This window comes from Astatotilapia calliptera, chromosome 10 (assembly GCF_900246225.1).
Source record: "Astatotilapia calliptera chromosome 10, fAstCal1.2, whole genome shotgun sequence".
NCBI lineage: Eukaryota > Metazoa > Chordata > Actinopteri > Cichliformes > Cichlidae > Astatotilapia > Astatotilapia calliptera.
In genome coordinates, this window is record NC_039311.1 from 1892496 (window position 1) to 1917621 (window position 25126).

The 25126-nt window shown below is 42.8% G+C and overlaps 1 protein-coding gene across 15 annotated transcripts in view; it reads left to right on the forward strand.

Moving 5' to 3' along the window:
* auts2a (activator of transcription and developmental regulator AUTS2 a) overlaps positions 1-25126 on the forward strand; it is a 349430-nt gene that overhangs the window by 100116 nt on the left and 224188 nt on the right. The window contains exon 1 of one of the 15 annotated variants that reach the window (XM_026183231.1): positions 18011-20100. The exons of 13 other annotated variants lie outside the window; for them this stretch is intronic. In XM_026183231.1, coding sequence (XP_026039016.1) covers positions 20053-20100 — 48 coding nt within the window. In that variant the 5' untranslated portion in view covers positions 18011-20052. Of the gene's footprint in view, positions 1-18010; positions 20101-25126 lie in introns of those variants that run through there. One more of the 15 variants, XM_026183229.1, reaches the window with a different exon arrangement.

The following is a 25126-nucleotide window of genomic DNA, read 5'->3' on the forward strand; positions in this document are numbered from 1 at the left end:
ACTGCACAGGCTTCTGATGAGCAGTCAAGATAGTTCAAGTCCACCTGGATGAGTCTTTTTTTCCACTTTACTCCTCTTAAGAAAAGTGATGTAAGACCTTGTGAAAAAGTGTGGACTCTTTCATCCCTTCCTCCAGCTCTTACTGCTGAAAACTGGTTTGTTTGTTTGTGCCTGTGTGACATCATGCAGATGCTCACCATCTTTGTCAAAGCAGCTTTTCTACCCGCTCCTGCCTCGTTCACTGGCACAGACAACATTTTCACCAGCAACAGCAGGTCTAAAGAGATGACAGTATTTGCCATAGTCATGGTCGTAGTGCAGGAATGTTAGTGGAGTGGTTTCTCGTGGCAAAAGATTTTCTGCTGATGCTTCCTTGGAGATCATTATTGTTTATACACCCTGGGGCGTGTTACAGTGCTTAAAAACTAATTACAGCCTCAAACAGCACATAAAACTTCTAAGTGCATCATTTCCTAAATGGAATCAATGGCTTTTATTGAATCTATTCACCCATCCAGTGCAACTAGCAAGCCTAATTGCATTCAGTTTTTGCAAATAATATTTGAGTCACATTTAAAATGATGATTTTTCTATTTTTGTACAAATGTGAGGCGATTATTTTGTTGATTCTTTTACTCATTTGTACAAAAGACAAGGGTTGGCTCGAAAGAGCAGAAGGAAAAAAGACTCCTTTTATTCCAGTCGTCAAATATATCATTATGCATATTTCTGTAGTCTGTAGTCTGGTGCTTGAGACAGAACGTTAACTGTGCATCTGTCTCGACTCATGTGAAATCAAACAGCAGATCCAAAAACCTTAACTTTCTCCTGATGCATTTCCAGCATTTTGCATTGCTTCTTAGGTTCTTAAGCCTCTGTTGGATAATGGAAAACGACTTTTTACACAACATATGATGAACAAATTCAATAGTGATAGTAAGAAGTCTCCTTTTTCTATTAGACTCTACAGAAACTACGTCCAGTGAATGCCTGTAGAATTAGACGTGTCTGGGAGGATAAACTGTGAATGTAGAAGCAACTGATGAGGTGCAGGAAGAGTGTGTATAACTCCGATATAGGCGTGTACATTTTAAGACCGTACATAGATCATATTACTCCAGACAAAGGCTTCACGCTCGCTCTCTGTCTGTCATAGATGCAGAGATGCTGCTGGTAATTTGGATCATTGTTTCATGTAGAAAACAAAGAGAGCGTTTTTCACTCTGAAGCATTTGGAAGAGATGAGAACTACATGCATTTAGAGCTATCGTTGGTGTGAGCAGCTTTTTGATTTCTGCAATTTCTTTGGAAACTAACTGAAAAACTGTTAGTATCACAGCAAGATAGAGGACCCACATTTAAGTTTTTCATGAGAGAAATGACAAATATGTCACAGAGACGGAAACAGACTCAGTGTATCAGGAAGGTGCAGGAATGGAAATAATTAGTTTGCTTTTTTCTTTTTCTTCTATTTTTGTGTTTGTATCTGTTCAGAATTCATCTTATAAAACTTTTAATGCTGTATCGAGGTAACTGTGGCAAATGTTAAATGCGCTGCTGTTCAGAATGGAAATGGAAAAAAACAAAACAGACTCACACATACAGTACTGTGCAAAAGTCTTGAGTCACCCATCGTTTCTTTCTATTTTGCTTCTAAGGAGTCAGTGTTGTCTGTGACACGCTGAGATGCAGCTGAAGAAATTGGAACAAATGATCTGTGTTTGCAATAAGCTGCTAGTAATCAGTCGCCTGAAGATACAATTTAAAATTAGTTCTTTGCTACAGTTTTAGGAGACATGGTTCATCGTTTTTAAATGAGTTGCCTTTTTCATGCTTGAAGGATTCATGTCAGGCTCACCAAACGTTCCTCTGAAACATGGTCGACTACAAAGACTGAAAACAAGCGAAGAAGCCGTCAGTGTCCAAAGGCATAAAATGTACCAGGGTAGGCTGGTTCGTGTGCAGTGTGTCCTCAAAAAAACTGGACAATCAGAGGACAAAAGAAGTGACAGGCCTAAAAAAACAATGTTTAGCAGATGAAGTATGTGAAAGTCATGTTCTTAAGAAACAGGAAAAGCAAAGGCAGCAGGTCTTGTTCTATAGCCATCTGTAAAACATAGAGAAGCCTCTGCCATGGTTAAGGCTCCATCGGAGCTGGTGGTGGTCAGATTTTGATGCACCACCCACTGCCATCTTAAAAGTGTCTGATTGGGAATTTTTCATCATGACATTGATCCCAAACACTCTGCCAGTGCTGTAAGAAGCGTACTTGGATAGTGGTGGATTGGCTTCTTCACAGCCCAGCCCTCAACATTAGTGAAACAGTGTGGGACCATCCTGGTAGAGAACAGAAAGAAATAACATTTCCTAATAGATTTCAGGCTGTTTTAAAGAATAAATATATTTTAAATACCAAATATTGACTTTCAAGCTCATTAAATTTAGCTGAGTCTGTGTTTGCCTTGTATGCTGTATTTCTGTGTATGTTTGCATGTACTTCAATAAACTGCTGCAGTTTCCAATTTTCCCAGTAAAATGCACCCAAGACTGCACATTACTGTAAATGCACACGTACATGAACCTTCAAGGTTTCATCACACTAATATCCTTTAATAAGGTGTGTAATTGCTTAAAGCCTCTTCTCTTGCTCCTCTTTGATGCAGTCTCCACACTACAAAGGCAATTACTTAATAAATTTCAATTAGGCAAGTCCTAGATTTCAGCTCTGCACAGAGAATTAACCTATGAAAAGCTTCCTGTTTGGAGAGTGACTGCCTGGAAAGTGCTCCGCAGAGAATTTCTGTTATCAATGGTCTATTGCCGTTGCTATGTTTTGTTGATACCTATAAAAGAGAGGGTCAGAGAGTAGATAGTGGCTGAGTAAGAAAAGCATCAGTGGGTTAAAGGTTCACAATGGAGTGAAATACTGGTATGTGGCCTAGAATGCATTTACAGGTTAAGAAAAGGACATATTTACCCAGCATGTGGCTCACTAAACCGCTCAGTTCCAGTCCAGCTTCATCCATGACTGTCACTGACCTTTGGCCCACTAACTACGCCTGAGCGGTGACTGACGATGTGACTTGGACCAAAGCACAGAACATGTTTTTGAGCTGCTTTGTTATTGTTGAAAAAGGGTTGGAGTTAAATTCAGAGCAGTGTCCCTGAGACCATCCACTTCATTAATGTTGTTTTTACATATCAGAGCCTTACACTAAGTAGCTCAGTATGTGCATACGTTTTATTTTAATGTTTTCATCATAAATCTCCACAGGTTTTTTGTCTTTTCAGCTTCAATGTTAAGCACATGAAGTTTGAGTATAATGGACTGTGCTACATTAAGAAAACAAACAAAATTTCCACTATTTGTGCTATTTTCACACATTCTTAGAAGGGGTTTGTGTAATTGGACAGTTTGTAGGTTTGCTGCCGGCCAGTCCATAAAATGTGTTTTTAATTTGATCATGATCCCTTAAGCTTAGCTCTGTCTGTTGACAGCCTTATACAGATAGGGACTGTTTACCTCAGCTCACAATGTTAGTGAGAAGTACTCGTCTTTGTTTACGGTGGAGGGGACTGTAAAAACTTTGAGAGTCCGATACAGATCAGTGAGTCAGAGAAGCTCATTTTTGATGAATGACGGCCATAGATTAATTTATTCAGGATATCCTGATCTTTCAGTACGCACTGCTGTTAGCCTTTGTTAACTCCTGTTAGCTGCTGTTAGCTTTTGTTAACTCCTGTTAGCTGCTGTTAGTCTTTATTAACTGCTGTTAGCCGCTGTTAGCCTTTGTTAACTCCTGTTAGCTGCTGTTAGCTTTTGTTAACTCCTGTTAGCTGCTGTTAGCCTTTGTTAACTGCTGTTAGCGGCTGTTAGCCTTTGTTAACTCCTGTTAGCTGCAGTTAGCCTTTATTAACTGCTGTTAGCTGCAGTTAGCCTTTATTAACTGCTGTTAGCTGCTGTTAGCTTTTGTTAACTGCTGTTAGCTGCTGTTAGTCTTTGTTAACTCCTGTTAGCGGCTGTTAGCCTTTGTTAACTGCTGTTAGCTGCAGTTAGCCTTTGTTAACTCCTGTTAGCGGCTGTTAGCCTTTGTTAACTCCTGTTAGCTGCAGTTAGCCTTTATTAACTGCTGTTAGCTGCTGTTAGCTTTTGTTAACTGCTGTTAGCTGCTGTCAGTCTTTGTTAACTGCTGTTAGCCGCTGTTAACTCCTGTATACCAAAAATTGTCTTTGAAGTGGATGTTACTTTGTTGGACTCTGATGCTTGGATAAACTTATACGATGTGAGAACGCAGTCAAAATGTTTTTGAGGAAAAGTGTAATTTTAAGAACATTTGAGCCTAACACTAGCTGGCATATTGTCAGCTTATAACCATCTTCTGGTGTTGTTATTTAGACAGCTAATTTTCATGCTCACTATAAGCTTACTTATAGTCAGCATGTCTAATCTGCTGACTATAAGTTATATGTTCATGCAAGTCTTCATCTGTTAGAGCTCTGACTGCAGTTCACTTGAGGAGCTGAGGCACACAGAAGCCAATTACTTCTCTTCTGCCTCTGGCATTACTGGTCTCAAAGACCCCATTAGGTGAAAGGAAGATGTCCTTCCCGGTGACTGTATTTGAATATGATGGGTCAACACTGCAAGTGTCACAAAGCGCAAACCGGATCTGGTGAATTTTTAATAGATTATTGTAAGCTAATAAGAAGAGGTAATTACACAGAGTTAATTACATACAGTCCCCGTAACATGACAGGTATTTTGGTTTTATACACTCCCTAGAGGCAGGTTGTTCTAGCCTGATTTTTTGGCTAAATGTGAGCCAAGAATAGTTGTAACAAACACTCATTATATCCAAAAGGGACAGTAGGGGTTGTCAACATCCGATATGAAATGTTGGATACAAGCTTAAGTTTCAGCTAACAGTTTGGTCCAATGCTAATCTTCCAGTCATCTTTTGTAGCACTCAGCACCATAGAGACAGCTGATTGTCTGATTGTAGGACAAGATAACCAGATAATGGCACTGCTGTTATTCCACATGTTTCATCTTCTTAATCATAAGCTGTAAAATAACCTCAACAGTGATACTGTGAATTTTAGTAATTCATGCATAATATGATCCCATCTGTTCAAGAAATGATGAATTTCAGACTTTATAGAATAATCTTGACATCATTTGACAAATGTGACTGACATGTTGTCGTCCTTATTCTCCTGCTGCTCAACAAAGGAGAATTTTTTTGTCAGTTTATTACTTCCAACCAAAACCTTTTAAATGTGAGTCCGAAACTTGGAATGGGAGTTAATGACGAGCACTTGAAGTCGGTGTAAGTAGCCCTTCATCACAGTAAATGAGAGAGAGGTTTTAATGACTGTGGAGAGCGTGGCTGCAGGGAGTAGGAGGAACATCCGAAAGCTCATATTTGCACGTGTTGAGTCATTTCTGGAAAGTCCTTATCTCACTTTGCTTTTCATCAGCTCCACGCTCCCTGATGGGGGTAAAAAGAAAATCAATTTGCCTCCATTTCCTTCTACCTCATTTCCCTCCTTTTGATAACACGGCAGACCACATCCTCTTAGTAATTTGTCCTTATTGGAGTTAGTCATTCCCAGTGAATTGTCTCTGATTTTTGGATTACTCAAAATCCACTGGCAAAGGAAGTTAACACAGCACCATGAAATTGTATGAATTAACAGAGGATAATAGTTGATAATAACTGGGGCACCGTCATGACTATTGTGTAATTACTACATGCAGTCTACCAGTTAATTGTCTGTAATGTCATCTTTATTTATCCCATAATGAACCATCAGATTACATAACAATGAAAGAACTTAAATGGACACTATATGAATCCACAGGAATACATTTCTTACATAAACTAAAGATATTTGGCTCATAGAGTTACTGTGATTTACCAGCATCTCTCCATATTTTGCCCATGTCAGGATAGTGTCATCATACCAACACATGGAACATGTTTTCAGGCTTAAGGCTGAACTTTGGTTCCATCATTTAGCCTGAGAACAGTTGACTCAAACTCAGGAACACACAGGGTTTGCATGCATGAGCCTGCACCCATGGCTGACGTTACATTAACCTTACTTTAGCACTCTTTTGCATACTGTTTGCTTGAAAAAACGCAGAGCTTGGACTAGAGTTGAAACATCCTCATCATTGGTTTTAGTATTGCTTGAATACTGTGTGAAGGACTGGATTAGTACTGAGTCTTCAGAGTGAAGTGTTTTACTTGAACACCCGTGATCAAACAGTTCATTTTAGAGATCGAGCAGGTCGTCTACGCAACTGGAAGGTTGATGGTTTGATTCCCACTGGCTGCAGCGATGGGATCTTTACTCTATGACATAAGATGAGCAAGTAAGAAGTTTTACTTGTTGTCAAAATTCAGTGTTTTAAACTCCAGTTTTACTGGTTTCTTCATTATTTGCGTTTGGCCAAACTGCTATAAGTTTCATTACCTTGCACATCACACCAAAGATAAATAATAGTAGACAAACAGTTTCGTCACAATAAAGACGTATATTCTACTCTAGAGATGGACAAAAGCTTCAGTGGAGGCTCATTTACTGAGTGACCAACCTCTTCATTTAGTATTTCATTTATTTTATTTAATACTTCATTTGGCACAGTGAAGATGAGATGTTAGTGAACTGTTGTCACTCGATGTACTGTAACAGTCTTATAGCTCACATATACTCGGTGATGATGGCTCGTTTACATGGAAGTAGTTTATTAAGTGTCAGAAATTAAAAGAGTTAGAGGCTTCAAGTGTCATCACACTTCAAAATAATTGCATTATTGAAATAATACGGTTATAATATAATTAATTGACACTTTTAGTTCTTCTGGTACTGCTTGTTTTTTCGGACTCTGCTCTTTGTGCAGCTCAGTTTAAGCATAAACAGAGTTTGAGAGTTGATGTTTATATTTCTTTGTCCTGGAGACCTGACTGAGCCGCCCTTTATTTCCCCCCTCAGTGATGACCATAACACCATGGCAACAGCAACATGGTAATAAGACATAGTACAGTAGGACATCCTGATGTTGTTTGACATCCACTGTTACAGAATCGTGGCAGCCTGAACAAACTCTTCAAGCCAGATATGGCAGACAACATGAAAACACTTTCTTCGTCTCTGTGCCTTCATACAGGCAGAAGTCAGAGTCCTGTTTGATGCCAGCTCATTTCCGACTGCTTTTGGGCTACATTCCCACAGGAATGCAGACTGACCTGAAATGGGAAGAGGATAAGACTTTGACCTTGGCTCAGCCTTTATTCTCCCCACTGCTTTCATCACTCAAAACAAAATGTTGTTGGAAACCCCTCTTAACTTGCCACGCAGGCACAAATTCAGAGCGAAAGGAGTGGTATTGATCCTTTAACCTTACACAACACCAGATATGAAGGATGAGAGCTCCAGAACAAGTTATAATCCACTGTCAGAGAAAAACTGTTCGTACTTGACAGGAGAAAAAATACTCAAGTCAGTGTGCATTCACTGCTTTAAGAGAGTGTGCAGCTACACAAAAGGAACACTTTTAAAACATCAGATCCCAATGGAGAAAAATGATTTAAAAAATAAATACCTGTGATGATATTTAATAGAATATCATCGTTTAATAGAAATGAAAACGTTCAACCTACAGAAGGCTCATTTCAGAACTGCCTGGAAATTGAAGTGGAAAATTATGGGAGAAGCTGTTCCGATTGGCTACTGAGACGAGGGATGGTGTCCTGGAGCTTTCCTCCCTAATGTGGACCAGAGCATCGCTGAGCTCTGGACAGTCTGAAATGCAACCTGGCGGTTAGATTGGACCCAGAGGTGCGCTATTGGCGAGGGTTGCCTTCCTCTTCTAGGGACTCCCTACATGCATTATCGTGCACTAGGAGGAAACTCGAGGCCCATTGCACCAGCATAGAGTCTGACAGCGGATCCAGAGGTATCCTCCTGATACCTAATGGCCATCAGGCTGCCAGATGTCCACACCAGTGAGCTAAAGGAGGTTGTTTTGTAGAGCTCTGCCAGCAGTCAGTGTCTTCCAGCCCTGGCGACGGGTTAAGGCAGCGCTCCCCAACCTTTTTTGTGCCATGGACCGGCCTTTAAGGTGTCGAGGAAAAATACAACAAAATAAAACCATTACCGGTACCAAAAATGAATTTCTTCATAACACATGGAGAAAAACCAGGGACACCGAGTTAACGATAACAATGATAAAAACCCTGAAAACCATAAATTTCACACCCAAGCATCGACTCTCGTGGCCCGCTACCAAACGGCTCGCGGGGCGGTACCGGGCCGGGGGGGAGTTGGACTACTTGTATCACCTCATGCTGCCAGCAGCGACACTGACCCCTAGCCAAATGCAAAACTAGTGAAAAAACGTAACTGACCAGATCAAATCCCAGACGTTTAACTGACTTAATGCTTATTCTGATGAAAAAGTATCAAATTATTTTAAACACAGTGAGCGTAGTATGAAGGCAGTCGTACCTCTGGGTGCGCCCTCGAGTTTTGCCTTCTTCAGAGTCATGTACAGTAGAGTATAAAAGGAAATGGTAAAATGTGTTGACTGTCAGAAAAGGCCCAGATGAGCAGATGGAGACTGTTTCTCCAAGGAACCCGCAGGGGAGACCAGACTCCATCCTCTTCTTTTCCCTCCCTATCCTCTTGACTGTGCCAGTCCTTTGCCACCGCAGGCTGAGGAGGTGGCAGTCTCAGTTTTCCTGTCACCCTAGAGCAGGGAGAGAGAAATAGCCATCTGTGATTTACCCAGACCCTGGGCTCATCTGCCACCGACAGAGGAGGAAAAATATTCAATCTTGCTTAAAACCTTCGTGCATTCGAGCGCACGCCACATCTCTGTTGTGACAAATGCTTCTATCAGCCTCTGTGAAGCAAAGTGAAACGAGGACGGGTCGGTGTGAAAATACAAGCGAATAGCTTAACAGACTTGGAGGTAAAAGCAAAAAAACATTACGGCTTATTTTGTTCTGTTGAAGTCACCTTCTCTGCATCACACAGAATCTCTCCTGCCTGGGAATCCTTTGACAGTAAGCTTGAATTTATATAAAGTCGCCATGTGAAACATCATTATATGGTTTCCTGGAATAAACACAGCATGTCTAGACCATGTCCCCTCTCAGCCAGAAGCTGCAGGGACTGGAAAGATGGAGTAATTGAATCCTGAGCAAAAAAACAGAAAACACAGCTACACCAACAATGGCTCCCTCTCCCTTTCTCCCTCTCTCTCTCTCTCTCCCTCTCTCTCTCTCTCTCACTTTCTCTCTCTCTCCCCCTCCCTCCCCCCCTCTCTCTCTCCCCCTCTCTCTCTTTCTCTCTCTCCCCCTCTCTCTCTTTCTCTCTCTCCCTTTCTCTCCCTCTCTCTCTCCCCCTCTCTCTCTCTCCCTGTCGCTCTCTCTCCCTCCCTCTCTCACTTTCTCTCTCTCTCCCCCCCTCCCTCCCTCCCCCCCTCTCTCTCTCCAGTTCAGATGAGTAAACTGGAGCTGGAGTCCTGAAATGTGTTGCATGCTGGGCTGTTTTTGTGATGTGCTGGCACCCTCTGCTGCTAGCTGAGGAGAATGCTTGGACCTTTTTTCATTTAACATGCATCCTTTTTCCAATTTCGGTGCTCAGATTGTGATACTTTAAATGCTACCTTTTATTATTATTGTTGTTGTTGTTATTATTTACTCATTTAGAACAAAAGCAGTGCCGTAAAGGGTTTGGTCAGCAGCTTTAATGTAAAAACTCTAATTGCACCATGTTTCACCCACCGATGGTCAGCTTTAGGGCCACGCTCTGATGAGTCTAATTAAAAAATATACATCTGCACATTTTGCCTAATAAAGCAATGTGAGCTTTAATGTGCTTTGTGTAATCCAGACACACTGATGCACCCTCACACAGTCTGCTAGTTTATTATCACAGCCTGCCTCAAATCCAAGTTGATGTGATTTTCTGTGGTGCAGCAACCAGCTGGCAATAATGAAGCTAAAATAAGTAGAGCTTATTATACAGCGGTGCATACGAGGGTCTGTCCGCGTCGCAGTCACTTCTCCAGTAAAAATATGCCACTCTGCAGGGTTTGACTCTCGGTGACACATCCTTGTTAGTGTGGAAGACTCCAGTGCCATGTGCATGGGTGTGTGCTGACAGAGCCGTCTCCTCTGCATGAAGCAGATTTCTCGTGTTTTCAGAGCTAAGTGGGTGTAATGAGCAAAAAATAATGCTGCTTTGCAAAAACTAGATTCTTTTGATTATCGCACGGCATCAACAGCTCTCTACAAACATGCTCTTCAACACTGTGAATGTATCCAGATGTGTAAAGATGTTCCTGATTTGTACAGAATTATGCGCTTAAAAGGTTTGTGTTTAAGAAACCGCGTAAACAAGTCTGCATGCAGTTTGCAGTTGAAATGTGCTAATTGGTCACTGCCTGCTGGGCTCCTTACATCACACCAGTACGTGACAGCAGGAGCTGCACAAACTTAAAAGCTGCTTTACGTGTTACTGCATCAGAGTTCACCAAATTAAACTCTGAGGTCAACTTCTTGTTGGAACCTGCAGTGAAGTGGGAGAACATTAAACATCACCCTCACATACAGAGCAACCATCATTGCCTTTGAAATACAGATTTGTCTCTGGGCAAAAGGTTCACGCGATCAATACGGCTATTGTAATAGAGTCTACCTTTATTTCCTTTTAACTGTGCTTTAGATCACTTTGATAGCTCTCTCCCAAGCTGCCGTTAACCTTGATTCAAAGGTCTTTGGCTCAGTGCTATCTCTTGGAGTTGACCTGTTAAGAGCTGCGGTGGAGGTGACTGCTTTGATGCCTTTATGCTGCCTCTGCTGCTTCCCTGACTTGCCTCGAGCTATACAATACACTTACGCACAAGACTGTCAGAAGAAATGGAGAAGCTGAGAACACACGGATGTGTTTGCGCATCTTGTGATGCTGAGATGTTGGACGATCCGAGTCAGAGGCCACATGCAGCACTAGTGCATCCCCCTCCTCCCTGATGCATTTCCCCTGTCAGTGTACACATGTAGTTCATAGGTTACAATCAATCATTTAACTAGACTGTTGTGAAGGAGCGCGAGTAATGAGATGCGGCCTGTTCTTCAGAGTTTGTAATGGGGTCGCTCCCCGTAAGGACCCCTGGGTGGATCGCCTCCTTCTTCTTCTAGAATCACGTGTTTTGGCTCAGAGGTCATTATCCTCTGCTCCCAGTCCCATGTGTCTTTGGCCCTGGGGGGGAAGTAAAGGAGGCATCTGCAGAATACTTACTGCCTGTAGCTACATAGAAACAAAATGTGTGAAATCCAAAACAAGATATTATTTTGTAATTTCTTACTGTGACCTTTGAAGACCGTTTGTAAATGTAATTATATCTAAATTTAGCTTTACATGCTGTAATTTGGTGAAATGGATGGTTTCATGCTCAGATACAGACACTGTAATGGGAGTGATTGTTACAGTTATTTTTTGAATTAATATTATTATTCCAGCCTTTCCCTCCTCTGCCCTCCATCACTGCGCACATTTTCTGTAGGTCTTAGCTTGTTCTAGCTTTAGCCATGTTACTGGTTAGTAGGATATTGTGGAGCCGTCATCACCCATTTGGATCATTTATGAGAAACGAGATGAATATAAATTACATTTCTTGTTTTTATAGTTGCTCATTTATTCAGCGGGGCTTTTTTAAAAATATACATGAACTTGAGTGGATTGGTGAGATAAAAGGACGACTATAACTATGTGGGAGCATAAACGCAAAATAGATGGTTACGCTGCAGATTTCTCAACTGTGACCAGTTGGAAGACGTCAGAGTGAGCACAGAGAGGACTCCTTCATCATTTATCCAACACTTCCCATTTTTATTTTCTCTTCTTTGCTTTAAGTAGATTAGTTTGGCATCTGGTGCAAATTTCACGTTTCTGAGGTCAGGTTTTGATCTCTTCTATTATCTTTCATCATAATTCTTTTCTTACAAACAGCCTTTTTCTTCTGTTTTAATACTAGAAGCACCAACAGGGTCATTTTAACCTTGTCCTGCAAAGACAACAGCCATTGAAGACATGTAGTTGTTATTTTCTAGTAACAGTTTAGGTTTTAGGGCTATTACTAGTTTTAGAATTCATAATAAAGACTACATATACTCGAATAATGTAATTTTCTGTGTGAGGAAGTGTTACACTGCACAGCTGTCTGGCAGACAGACCGGGGAGGTAACCAAGCAACAGTTTGTGCACGGCATGGCAAAAATCAATGAGTCCTGTATCTGGGAAGTTCACGTTTGTACTCTGCACCAGTGGAGGGTGTGGCCATTGAAGGTCTGTGAAATCCTGAGCTTAAAGGTTGGCAAGATGGACAGCGTGGGTAACTCGCTGGAGAGTACAAGCAGGAGAAGGTACGCCTCCCTGTGGAAATGAAGGACTCTGCTGATGGAGCACAAACGTTAGCGTCTGCACAGGCCGAAAGTGAAAGGGGCAAATCGAGGTCAGCCACACCATCGCAAACCTCCAACTTCAGAAAGTCATGGATGCAGCTAAAACTGGACATATTGGACTAAACCTGCGAGCATTACTAATGTTCTGATCCAAAGCAGGCAAGAAACAGCAAAAGACCACAGTATGGGCGCGATATGGTGCATAGAGGCCCAGTAATGTGCTCATGCTGGGTCAGCACGCCACCCTTTTTCCACCACCTTGGAGTCCTTTTTATGATTAATGGGCAAATGGTGGATTTATACATCGGCATGGTGTCTATGCTGATGCTGTACTAATCTGTTGTGGTTAAAAGCGAGCTGAATGCGAAAACAAAGCTGCCTATTCACTGGTCGATCTATGCACCTGCCCTCACCGATGGCCATGAGCTGTGGGCAGTGGCTGAAAGAATGAGCATGTAAGCAGCAGAAATGAGTTTCCTCTGAAGGGTGGTGGGGCTCTCCTTTGGAGATAGGGTGAGGAACTCGGTCATTTGGGACGGACTCAGAGTATAGCTGCTACTCCTTCACATCAAAAGGAACCAGCTGATGAGGTCTGGGCGTCTGACCTGTTTTACACCACTTAGATCCCTCTCAGCTAGCTCGTCCAAACTGCACTGCGTTCATTAAACCTGTTGTCTTTTTAAAGTTTTAATGCTTTGCGTCTTCTGTTTAATCTGAACAAGCCCCTAAAATAGTCAGCGATCATTGTCGCCCTCTCAGGGTTTTTATTAGCACTGTTTAATTTAAAGCTCAGCTTTTGAACCTGACGATGTAACTGCATCGGCTCAGTTTGCCAGACATCAAATATTTGAACGGCTCAGAAAAGAATCACTCTGAGGCTAACAAAGATTTGAATGGGCACATGGAAGCTGAGGATCAGGAATTTATCCAAACCATGCAGCAGTGTATTAATGCCTAAGCTCATGCTCTGGATGGATCATCTCAGGTGTTCTTGTGACTGACGTTTGGCCCATTTTCAGCACGTTTTTCCTGCTGCAGTTGCATTTCTCTCTGCCCATCAGGGCCTCATACGATCCAAACCATAGCTGTGTAGCCACCACGTAGCACCATTATACACCAGCTAGTCCAACTTCAGCAACCCTGCAAACGCCACTGCTGTTTAGTTTTCCATCTTCATTTATGTCCGAAATGACAGCAGAGATGTACGTTTGCATTTTCCAGAAATCCCTCAGTCTGAACATCCTATATCATTATATGGAAACAAGCTTACTTGAGTTTGGGAACTGAAGAGGAGTTGCGACCAGGAAACTGCTAATGACATTGGATTGCAAGCAGCTAGAAGGGGTGGTGAGAAAGACTGGGCATCTCTGGACTGTTGCCCCCATGACATGAAGCTGGAAAAGTACTGGTCCTATTGGTAGATGTCTTGGTTTTGACATTTAGTATTTTAATGTCAAAACCATGGGAAGAATATGAAAGACCTTGTGGTCTTGCACTGGATTTAAGTAGGTTTCTTTGCTTCTTTTCTCACTGTGTGATTTTCAGTCTGTTGTGGGTGCAGACTCTATGTAAGAGACTTTGAGACCCTGTTTAGCATCACGAGTTCTGACCTAGCCTCCAGCCATCCTGTTTCTGAACATATAACTTACAGTGCCCCCACACACCACTCACCCTGTTTCTAGTCTCTGTCTGTGAGCAATTAGTCTGTGTTTATCTGTTTCCTGCTTTCATCTGATCTGTTCGCTGACCAGTGCTGGGACAGCTGGGTCTGTAGGCAGCTTCCCTAGGAGAGGGTGAATGCGTGCAAAGGAGCTGAGGAAGGGAGGAGGTGAACTGAAACATCATGGAGCTGGCATTGGCTCATGCATCTGAAAGTTATTGGAACATGGAGTATTTCCCCTCCTTTTTATGTTCCTTGTTGCTCTCTGGAGTCTGTTTCCCCCCACTTCAACCAGACCCCCAACCAAATCGCGTGCTGAATTGTTTGGAAATGACTCCAAATGAAGCCTTGGCTCTGTACTCAGACTCTGTGTGTGTGTGTGTGTGTGTGTGTGTGTGTGTGTGTGTGTGTGTGTGTGTGCATGTCTGTGTTTTTGCACGCCAGTTTGAACCTGCGATCATTTCTGCAGGCCTTTGGCAAAGTCAGCACACGACATGTTGGTACTCTTACATGAATTTGACAAACCATCTTCTTCTTTCAGCACGGTGTAATAGAAACACTTTTGTGGAGGTTTATTTGGCATTAACTTTATTTACATGTGTGGGATTTAATTTATCTTTGCAGTCTGAAGGCAAGGTCAGGTCATTTTCCGTCAATCCGGTCTTCAAGTGATGACGTGATGAATCCTGCTTCTGGGCCCAAACTAAGGCTGTTGTGTGTTTAACATGTTTTAATGCTTTGTATCTTGTTCTATTTAATCTCAACAAGCCCCTAAAAACAGTCAGTGATCACTGTCGGCCTCTCTCGGTTTTTATTACTGCTGTTCATTTTAAAGCTCAGTTTTTTAAACCTTACGGTGTAACTCCAGCCCATGCAGCAGTATATTAATGACTAACCTCGTATTGTGGATGGATTATCTCAGTTGTTCTCCTGACTGAAGTTTGGTCCGTTTACAGCATCCTGCCATGCGATTGCATTTGTTTCTAACCATGAAGAACCTTCACGTTAACTTTTATCCAGTGGAAAATTGTTAGCGTTCATCCTCCAGCTTCACTGTGTTTATGCTAACATAGCTGTGTAGCTAGCGATCACATAGCACATCATTATATACCAGCTAGTGCAACTGCAGTAACCCTACAAACGTCACTGCTGTTTAGTTTTCTGTCTTCATTTATGTTGGAAGTGATAGCAGAGCTGTACGTTTGAATTCTTTCAGAAACCTCTCAGTCAGAACATGCTATATCATGTTTAGGTGGAAGCTAGCGAGCTAACTTCCTGCTAACTTCTAACTCTGTTAAATTTAATAAATTCTGTTTTCATGGATGCCTGGATGTTAAACTTAATTGTTACACCTGGTAAAGCAGCAACACTGATGATTTTATTAAAGATGAAAGAATTTAGACAGTTTTTAACTCTCAGTGATGCCGCAGTGATCGCTTGACTTTGGGACCTGAAGCGGAGTTTGGACCCAGACACTGCTAATAACATCAGACTTAAAGACCGGATTGACTTCTGAGAGAAATACTTCACTGTTACATGAGTGTATCACTCCACCTTCCATCTAATGCCATCCCAGAAAATCAATTCTATCCATTTTGACACAAAGTTTTTAGTAAAATCTCAGTTTATGAGGATTCATCGAGGTATTTAAAGGCATCTTCATGTCTGTGTATTTGATGCATTTTTTGTATAACTAAATCAGTAGAAGGACTTCTGTGTCCAAAAGCCGTAGTTGTGCTTTGTTTATAATTAGTAAATGCTGTAGTTGCCCATTAACATGTTAGCATGCTAGTTTTAACATTCAGCTCATGTTAGCATGCTAGTTTTAGCACTCAGCTCAGAGCATTATGTAACAGTTGCTAGCTTTGACCAGTTTGAAGTTATTTCCTGCCCCAAAAATTGGTTAGCTAGATTAGCATTAAATACAGATTCCTCCTTCATCACATTAATGCTCGTTTGATTGACCGGTTTAGAGCTTTTTCCCCTACATGAATTATTTCCTTGTAAGTCTCACTGCATACTTTTTTTACAGTAATAAAGCTAAACTAGTGGTCAGTGGTCAGCTCTCCCAAAGGAACAAACAAGTTATTGCTGCACCTCATGGACCTTAATACAAGCTTCCTCACTGCATTACAGCAAAAGTAATTTGTGCCAAGGCAGCCTGGTGCTATAATCCCCAGCAGTAGAAGGCAGAGGGGGGCAGGCTAACGTGATTTCCTGGCTGTGGCCTAGACGGGACTCAGACCTGTATTATCTGGCCATCAGAGAGACTTAGCTTCAACTGTAATATCTGTGTGGAGAGCAGGAAATGGCCTTTGTGTTGCTGGCCAATATGGCCTGCGGAGAGGAAGCGAGGAAACATGCACTGTGCCGTGCCGGCCCATTGCAGCAGTGTTGTAGAGGAGTGGGGGTGTCGTTTGTTGTAAAGCCTTCCCTCCTTCACTAACAGTTCCCACAGGTGAGTTTCATTAAAAAAGTGTCTCTCATTTGTCTCCATTTATTTTTTTAACCTTATATTTGATTATGTAAGAGAACTATGTTGTAGCACAGAGCTGCTTCTGAGTTTAAAAGATTAAAGCAAACTCTAAGGAGGAAGTGTTTTGCAGGATGGCGTGCTCACTCTTTTTCATGCTAGCAGGTTTAATGGAAAATCGGAGCAGAGCTGAAGCGTTGTAGCTCACGGGGTTGAACATCTGGGCTGCTGCAGCCGGAGGAGAGAGCAAGCTAGCACATAAACAAAAAGTGTCAGGTCCACTGTACGTGCTCTCGTGTGTCGCACACTAGGACGGACGTTGACAAGCGATTATGACAAAGATGTCCACGCTAAAAACACAGCGTCACGCTCGAGTCTGTGCAGATGGGCAGCTCCAGAGCCTCTACAGCCTGCTAAAGCTTCTTCCCAGTTTGTGTTGAAAAAGAAGAGACTCCTTTTTAGACATATTGATATTTGAGATATTTGTAGAAAAACTGGCGCATTTCAGCCTCCTCCTCCCTCCTGATGCTGGTAAAGCCATGCAGAAACAATGCTCATTGACCTCATGTTGGCCTGTTCTGTTGCCCCTGAACTTAATTGTTTTGATATGTCTTTGCACGCTATATAACTGTGTAATTTGAGATCCAAAGAGATCTCAAGATAACCTTGTAATGCAATTGTGCACAGTCTTCAAAATATTATCAGCAAGCCACTGACTGCACCTTTCCAGCTCTGTTCAGCTCCGTGTTGTGCCTAAACGCACACCAGTCGCTGAAACGATACCCTAAACTCTTTTTTGTTTTTTTGGATTTCATCCCTCCGAGCTTTTGAAACTCTGTTATCTGGGCGCAGCGATGGCCGTGGGGGACATGGCCAAGCGTAGGCATGTGTGTGGGAAGTGAGCAGGCAGGCAGGCTGTCACTTAGCATTACAGCACTACAGGCTCCCCATGGGTGGCATGAGGAGAGTGGAAAGTGATAAGACAAGAGAGAAAGAAGAGTAAGGAGGAAGAACAGGACTGAAGCAAATGATATACAGCAGCCCACACGCGCTCAGCCCCAGCAGCCCTGAGTCAAGGAAACCTGCTGTTTGTTTTTCTTCTGATTAGACCGACTGCTGAAGACAAGCCCTCCGTACGTCACTGCTGACCTAAAAATGCAGAGGAAGGGGTTAAAAAATCAGTAAATGATGGCAAAACTGTGACAGCACTGTGTTGAAATACAAGTTTATATAAAATAGACATAAATGTTACTGTACGACTATCACTGCAGGACAAACTGTAGTCGTAGTGTCCCACTTTCATTGCTTAATAGTGCAGACATCCTCAGTGGCTAATAAAAAAAGGACAAATTAGCTGTTAGTTAATTTGATAGGTTCATGTTAAATGATGGTTTCTCTTCTGTAGTCGTGTATCAAATTTGTCATGCAGGAAAAATCAGTGACATTACCTGCTTTGTTTGTTTGCAGGCCAACTGTGCCTGCACACATGCAGAGATGCTGTCTCCTAAATGTCAGCTGTTTAAAGATATGCAAATGTCTCATTTTCAGCGAGCAGTCCTCGTCTTAGTGCTCAATAACCTATCCACAGACAGATGCAGGGAAATACGGCTCTGTGTTCTGTATCTACGATCAGCATGGACCCTTCTTTACGCCCCTTTGTGTAGTAAGCACAGAGTAGAACCGCTGTATTGACTATATCGATCTTTTACCAATCTGTTCCTGCTTCACTGTTGTAAGCATGACGTGTGAAAGAGTCGGTCCGTCCTCCGTGATGTCCCACGATGGCATTAGATGCTGCCCCCCCCATGCTGGCACAAACCTTGAACAAAGGGAGATTATGTTTCCATGGATGCTGACGCAGTGGCACTCCTGCGTCTGATTACTTTTGTTTATAACCCACTGCTGTCCCATGACAGGGGTTGCCTCAGTTTACCTCGGGAGCTGCCAAATTTGGATAAACCCTGTGGGATACAGGAGCCCATTGTAGTTTCAAACCATCGTCAAAAGTGACATGATTATATACACAGCAGCAGCACTGTGTGGATGGGATATGGGCCCTGTGTGCCAGCGGGAGTGGCAGAATGTAAACATTGACTGGGTGGCCCGTTCCTAGTCTCAAGTTGAGGCTAAAACTGAACTACATAACTTCAAGTGAAAGCTGAGTTTGCTTTGTGTCTGCATGATGCAGTATTAACTGCTGGTTTAATTTCAAAATTAAATATATGAATGGATGGACGAGAGATCCAACCACAACCAGGACAGGTTGTCTCTCTGTGACAGACTGGCGACCTGTCCAGGCTGTACGATGCAGGCAGGGCACAGAAAGAGACAGACAACCATTCACACTCTCGGGCACTTTAGGATCACCAGTTAAACCCCTAACCCCGCTAACTGCACGAGTACCCGGAGAGAACCCACACAAACACAGGGAGAACATGCAAACGACACACAGCCAGATGGTGGATTCAAACTCGCAACCCTGTTTGCTGCAAGACAGCAATGCTAACCACCTTAGAGAGATATTTTATATCATGTAAAGTTGAATCAGGAAGCACAGAAGAAGAATTCATGGAAATCAAATCAGTACCGGAATACATGGAATGTCCCAGTAGTTGGAATTTGGTGAAACAGGAATACTAGATAAGCCGCTAACGGCAATCTTTGCTACAATCCTTGTAAATATTTGAAGCGCTCATGCAGAGGGAGTTTTGCCCAATCTGATCTCAGCATAAATACATTTGACGTAGCATTTAGGGGGTGCATTTGTTCAGCTGTCAGAGTGCATTTGGCCCAGGGGAGCTCTGAACCTTTGGAGTCAGACTAGCATCGGGCTGATTTCTGTAGAAATAATAAAGCAGACAGTGTTGGTTTACAGAGGGCAGAGAAACGTAAGATTGAAATAGATACAGAAGGGGGTTAAATGAGGTCGGAATGAAAGAGTTTACCGGTGCATAAAAAAGAGCAATGGGAAGCACGGAGAAGGTGATTTGAGTGAGCACAGGGCTCGAGAAAGGGGAAACATAAAAAGAGTAAGTGAGGCAGAGAAAGTGAGCACATATGATAGGCAGGAAGAAAGAAAGGAAAGAGGGAGAGGGAAGTGCGGGAGGTTGGTGCTGCAGCGTGTAGAGTTAGCCCACTTAGAAGTAAAACATCTCTCTGCTGCGCCTCTGCTGGCATCTGCCACCACTGAACACAGCTGAAGCCCATCTGAGGAGCTCCTCTGTCAGCCTTCCAAACCCGACATGAGACACACGGCACGCCGCGGCAGGAAGACGAAGGAGTGAAGCAAACGGGAGCTGGCTCCGGGGCTCGAAGTGAGAGAAAGGAGCAGCACAAAGACCAACGGGATAAAGGAGCAGAAACGTCCGTGTCATTAGGCTGCACGCTGATCATCAGTCATTCCTCACGCACTGAATCAGTCAGGAGCAGAAGAGACAACGATGATCAAGTCCAGCTGGTTCTATGTCAAGTTCAAGTACAATGAGAAGGTACGTCCACATGCAGGTTTTACCTCGGGGCTGCAGGCCTGTGTTAAAGTGGAGGTTAAATACGTGAGTTCTCAGTGTAACTGTGCAAACACACAGTTTCTAATGCCATCTGCATGATAATATTGCGTTTTTATGGGAGCACTGCACTTAAGTGAGAACACTTTCTACTTGTTGTTCGAGTGTTTGCCACAATAAAAGGATGAGTTCAGTTTTCTAAAAGTCTCCATTTGTGCTCCGAGCTCTAAAAACAAGCCGAGCAAACAGATTTATTTAGGTATTTCATATATCTGCCTCATTCTTCGCTCTCTGCTTTCACATTATGTTCAAAGTCCTTGCTCTGAATAATTTGTGTAAATGTAACGTGAAGCAGATCCATACTTGTGATTTAATGTAACGCCTGCTCGATGGCTGTTATATTTCCATGAGGGCAGACCTTTTCTTGTGAGGTAGCGCACCTTTAGTGATGTCATCGTCTGGTCCTGTAGCCTGTGTAATGTGATGAGTCTGATAGACTGTTCTGTGTGAGCCTGACATTAGGCTGTGAAAGCCAAGCTTTGGGCCAGCCATTAGCACTTTCGCTAACTGCTCGCTGCTCTACTAATGAATAGCTACAGTTACAACTGCCTTCAGTCAGTTAACCAGTCATTTAGGCAGCGAGGCCATCTATCAGCCAGACGACAGCCACCAGCGACCATCTAGCCAGTCAGCTGTCCTCCTGCTAAGTTCCTGCCTCGTCTCTTTTTGTCTCGTGACCAACGGTTTTTTGTATTGACCCCTTATGCCGATCGTGTTCTCCACCTAGCATCAGGTGTCTGCCCTGTAGGATCATCCGAGCTATCCGGTTACAGAAAAACGGTCACGCATGGCTCAGTTTACTTTGGTTTACTCTTGGTAGGCTAAAGCATTCGGCACATTAAATATATGAAATAACAGTGCATGTGTTACACTGTCTTTGCTATAATCAGGGCTATTATAGCGGATAAGTGAGTGTGTGCCAAGTGGCCTCGTGGGAGCATCTGTTGGTGCCCGAGGTGCTCCGTTTCCATCTGGTCTGCCATTTTGTACTTGAGCAGTCTCGGGGTGTGGAAGTAGGAAGATGGCTGCTCTGGTTTGATCTTTTCTAACCGAAATCTGTTTTTGCAGCCTGTCTAATATTTCATGGTGTGTGTTTAAACAAACTTAATGAAAAAGAGGAGACTGCTTCACTATGATGCAGAGATCTAATATTTCAAAGCGTCTGCTTCTAAAAACGAGATGCACAAGTTTGGAAAACGCTCTAATGCGCCTCCAATGTGTTTTATTGTGTTATATAAAACCTGCAAAGTGACATTAGAGATAAGTGGAACAGCTGGGGAGTGTCAGGTTAACAGTGTCAGTGTAACAGTGGATGCTGGTTAAGGCAACCATGCAAACAGCCAGTGGCAGAGTGTAAAAGTGTAGTGTCCTCCTCCTGTAGTGTGTTTTCAGTATCATCCTTCCTGGATTCCACTATTTTCCTTCTTGTCTGTAGCTAAAAGAAAGTGTGCACAACAGGATGTGTGTGTCAGTGCTTACGAGGGTAAGCTGAATGTGCGTTGGCGGAGGCAAGGCTTATGCAGTCGCCTGCTTTTCCTGCTCCCAGCTGTCTTGCTTCAGAAGCAGCAGCCTCTGTGTGGTTATGTGTGATTGACAGGCGTGCTTTCAGCAGCATGTGAATGGGAGCTGACCTTAAACAAGCGCTGCCATGTTTGACTGAGTGCCTGTCCCCCACCACCCACCTCTTTTGTTCTCTGAAGAAAAAGAGTGAGAAGGGCACAGAGTGCTGTAGCTTCTAGATCAAGAACGTGCGGGTCCTCAAAGTCTGGGGGAAGGGTAATTGCTGCCCCGTGTGTGGGCTCATGCCTTAAGTGAGATAGGTGTAGGTAACGACTGGTGAGAGGTGGGAGGTCAGTTGCATTCCTCAGAGTGGAAAGAGAGCACAACACTGAAATTGTGCTCTGTCTGTCTTTGCCAGGACCCCCAGTGGGCCGACTGTGGGGCTGCAGACCTACAGAGGGCAAACAGTGACCTTACTCCCACTGGACTAATTCAATTACACACACACCCTGTGATTAGTGTGTTAACTACAGCCTCTCCCATAGCTGGATGGCTGCACCCAGAGACACTTAAATTATAGTACAGAACTATCAAAATGTGCCATATTTTTCATACATAAGGCGCACCGGATTAAAAGGCGCATTAAGCGAAACAAAATAGTCAGATAAGTCGAACTTTCCTCAACTCATTCTTCTTGCTTCCTCCACTTCTGTACCATTGATTCATTAATGCTGAATCCTCTGCAGCAGCTCTATTCCCATGTTGTTGCAGTATATTAATGACTAACCTGGTATTGTGGATGGATTATCTCAGTTGTTCTCCTGACTGAAGTTTGGTGCGTTTACAGCATCCTGCCATGCGATTGCATTTGTCTCTAACCATCGGGAACCTTCACGTTAACTTCGAGTGGAAAAAAAAGTTAGCGTTCATCCTCCAGCTTCACTGTGTTTATATTATGCTAACATAGCTGTGTCGCTAGCGATCACGTAGCACATCATTATATACCAGCTAGCCCAACTTCAGTAACCCTACAAACGTCACTGCTGTTTAGTTTCCTGTCTTCATTCATGTTGGAAGTGATAGCAGAGCTGTACGTTTGAATTCTTTCAGAAACTTCTCAGTCAGAACATGCTATATCATGTTTAGGTGGAAGCTAGCGAGCTAACTTCCTGCTAACTTCTAACTCTGTTAAATGTAATAAATCCTGTTTTCATGGATGCCTGGATGTTAAACTTAATTGTTACATCATTCATATATCATTTTATTAAAGATGAAAGAATTTAGACAGTTTTTAACTCTGTGTTCATTTGACTTTGGGACCTGAAGGGACGGAGTTTAGGACCCAGATTCCTCTGTGAGGCTCCTGACTACGGTAGCCGTAACGCTCCAACAATCCATCAAGCGGTGCGGCTTCGTAGCTTAGCAAATTCGTACTAAAACATTTTTGACAGATTGCTGAGCGCTGTGTACGACATGAAATCAGTTCGAGGTCAATAAGCACAATCAGAATTCATACATAAGGCGCACTGATGATTTTTGAGAAAATTAAAGGAGTTTAAGTGCGCCTTATAGTCTGAAAAATGCAGTACATTTTTCTCACGGATGGCTGCGTTACGTCTTCGTTTTCCTGACCTTCTTCCCCACACACTTTTGACAAATACATTTTTTACTCATCTTCAACCAGCACCCCCAACTCCACATTTAAATTTGCGATACATCTGTTTGTGTTTGACAATATAACTGGCACCGAAAAGCAGAATTAGCATTGTGTGATGTTCTTTGGAACAAGCTTGAATGTAAAGACTGCCAGCTGAGAAATGAATACTTGAACAAATATATTTACTTTTCAACACTGATCACAAAGAGATAAGTTACTAACATCAATTTCTCAGTGCTTTGGAAAGTATCTGCTCCTGAGTATACATTTGGCAGATGGTTGGCTGCTTCTGCGGCTGGCACCTGTTAACCATTTACTGTAAGAGGCTTTTATTCATACTGCAGAAGTACAGTATGGTGACGTGCCCAATAGTTTCTTGGGTTTTTATACAAATAATGTCCGGCACACATCACAATATTTATCTATGAAGTATATCTCGTATCCAATTTTGCCGTTCACACAATGTTTTCTGCAAAATGACACACTCAGGGATCCTGTTATTACATTCAAACCTTGAAACAAATTGTGGCTTTCGTCGCATTTGCTTATTTATACGCAGGCTCTTTTGGTAAATACAAGCTGAGCCTTTGTTGCTCCGTAACGTGGTGCGGAGCTGCTAAACCTCAGTCAGTTTCTGTGTATCTGCAGCCTGTCAGACTTATTTAAAGTATTTAAAGACAACAGAAATAATACGCTGAAGATTTTAACTTTATACAAGTCACATGGGAAGACTTCAAATATGATGAAGACTCTTGTATAGGATAAATGGTGACGGAGATTTACTTCAACATTAGAGTGTGAGCCCCGAGCAGACTGCTCTGTTCCCCCTGTAGAGTGAGGGGCTGTGGGACTGTTGACTCTGTATTTACTGAGCCTGTATGCTAGGCTTGGGTTGTGAATGCTGGGGGTGACTATAATGACTATAATGAATGTGAAAACGACAGAGTGGGTGTGGGTTAACATTAAGGACGGCTAATTGCAGGCTCTGGTGATGCCACAGTGTGTTATGAGATATGAGAGATAAATGGTGTGGAAGTCCCTCTTGGGTGGTTTCGTGCATTTCAAACAAACTCGGAGAGAAGGATGAAGACAAATGCTATACGTCCGCGTGAACCCTGGTGATTGGGGCACATAATCCTTGTCCTGAAGACTTCTGGGAGACGTTTGCTCCTTTGCTCCCAGGTTTTTAGTTTACATCTTATTTACCGTTTTTGAGGATTTCTCCAGCGTAGCCAAAGCTGTTTCCTTTTCATCAAATAATGAATGAGCTGAACACCATCAAAGTTGTATCCCTCTGTCTATCCATCCACGCTTATAGGACTTTAATGAGAGTTTATTGGAGGCGTTTTAGTCAAGCCGGTTTAATTTATTTATGCTTAAAAGCTGGAGCACTAAGAAGCTTACAGAACTTTCGACCTCGGCAGCACTTGCTGCAAAGCGGGACCTTCTTTTTTCTTTTTTCGCCGTGAAATCCTTTCTTACGTTTACAGACATATTGAAATTCTAAGAAAGCACTCCAGAGCTTGCCAAAGGGATTACTGGTAAATCCCTGCAAACTCCAGATGTTTTCCCAGGCAGCACACAGCAAGGAAACAACGCCCAGCCCCTGTAAACATCTGTCAAACAAAAAGCCTCCGCCACAGAGGAGACAACAGAAGCTTAGAGGGAGTAAAGTAGCTCGACTAGTCAGATTTTCACTCTATTAGATCTGTTTGTTCGCAAAGAGCTAAGTGATTTTTGCAGGGCCTGCATTGCTATGAGCGAAAAACCCTAAACTACGACTGAAATGTGTGG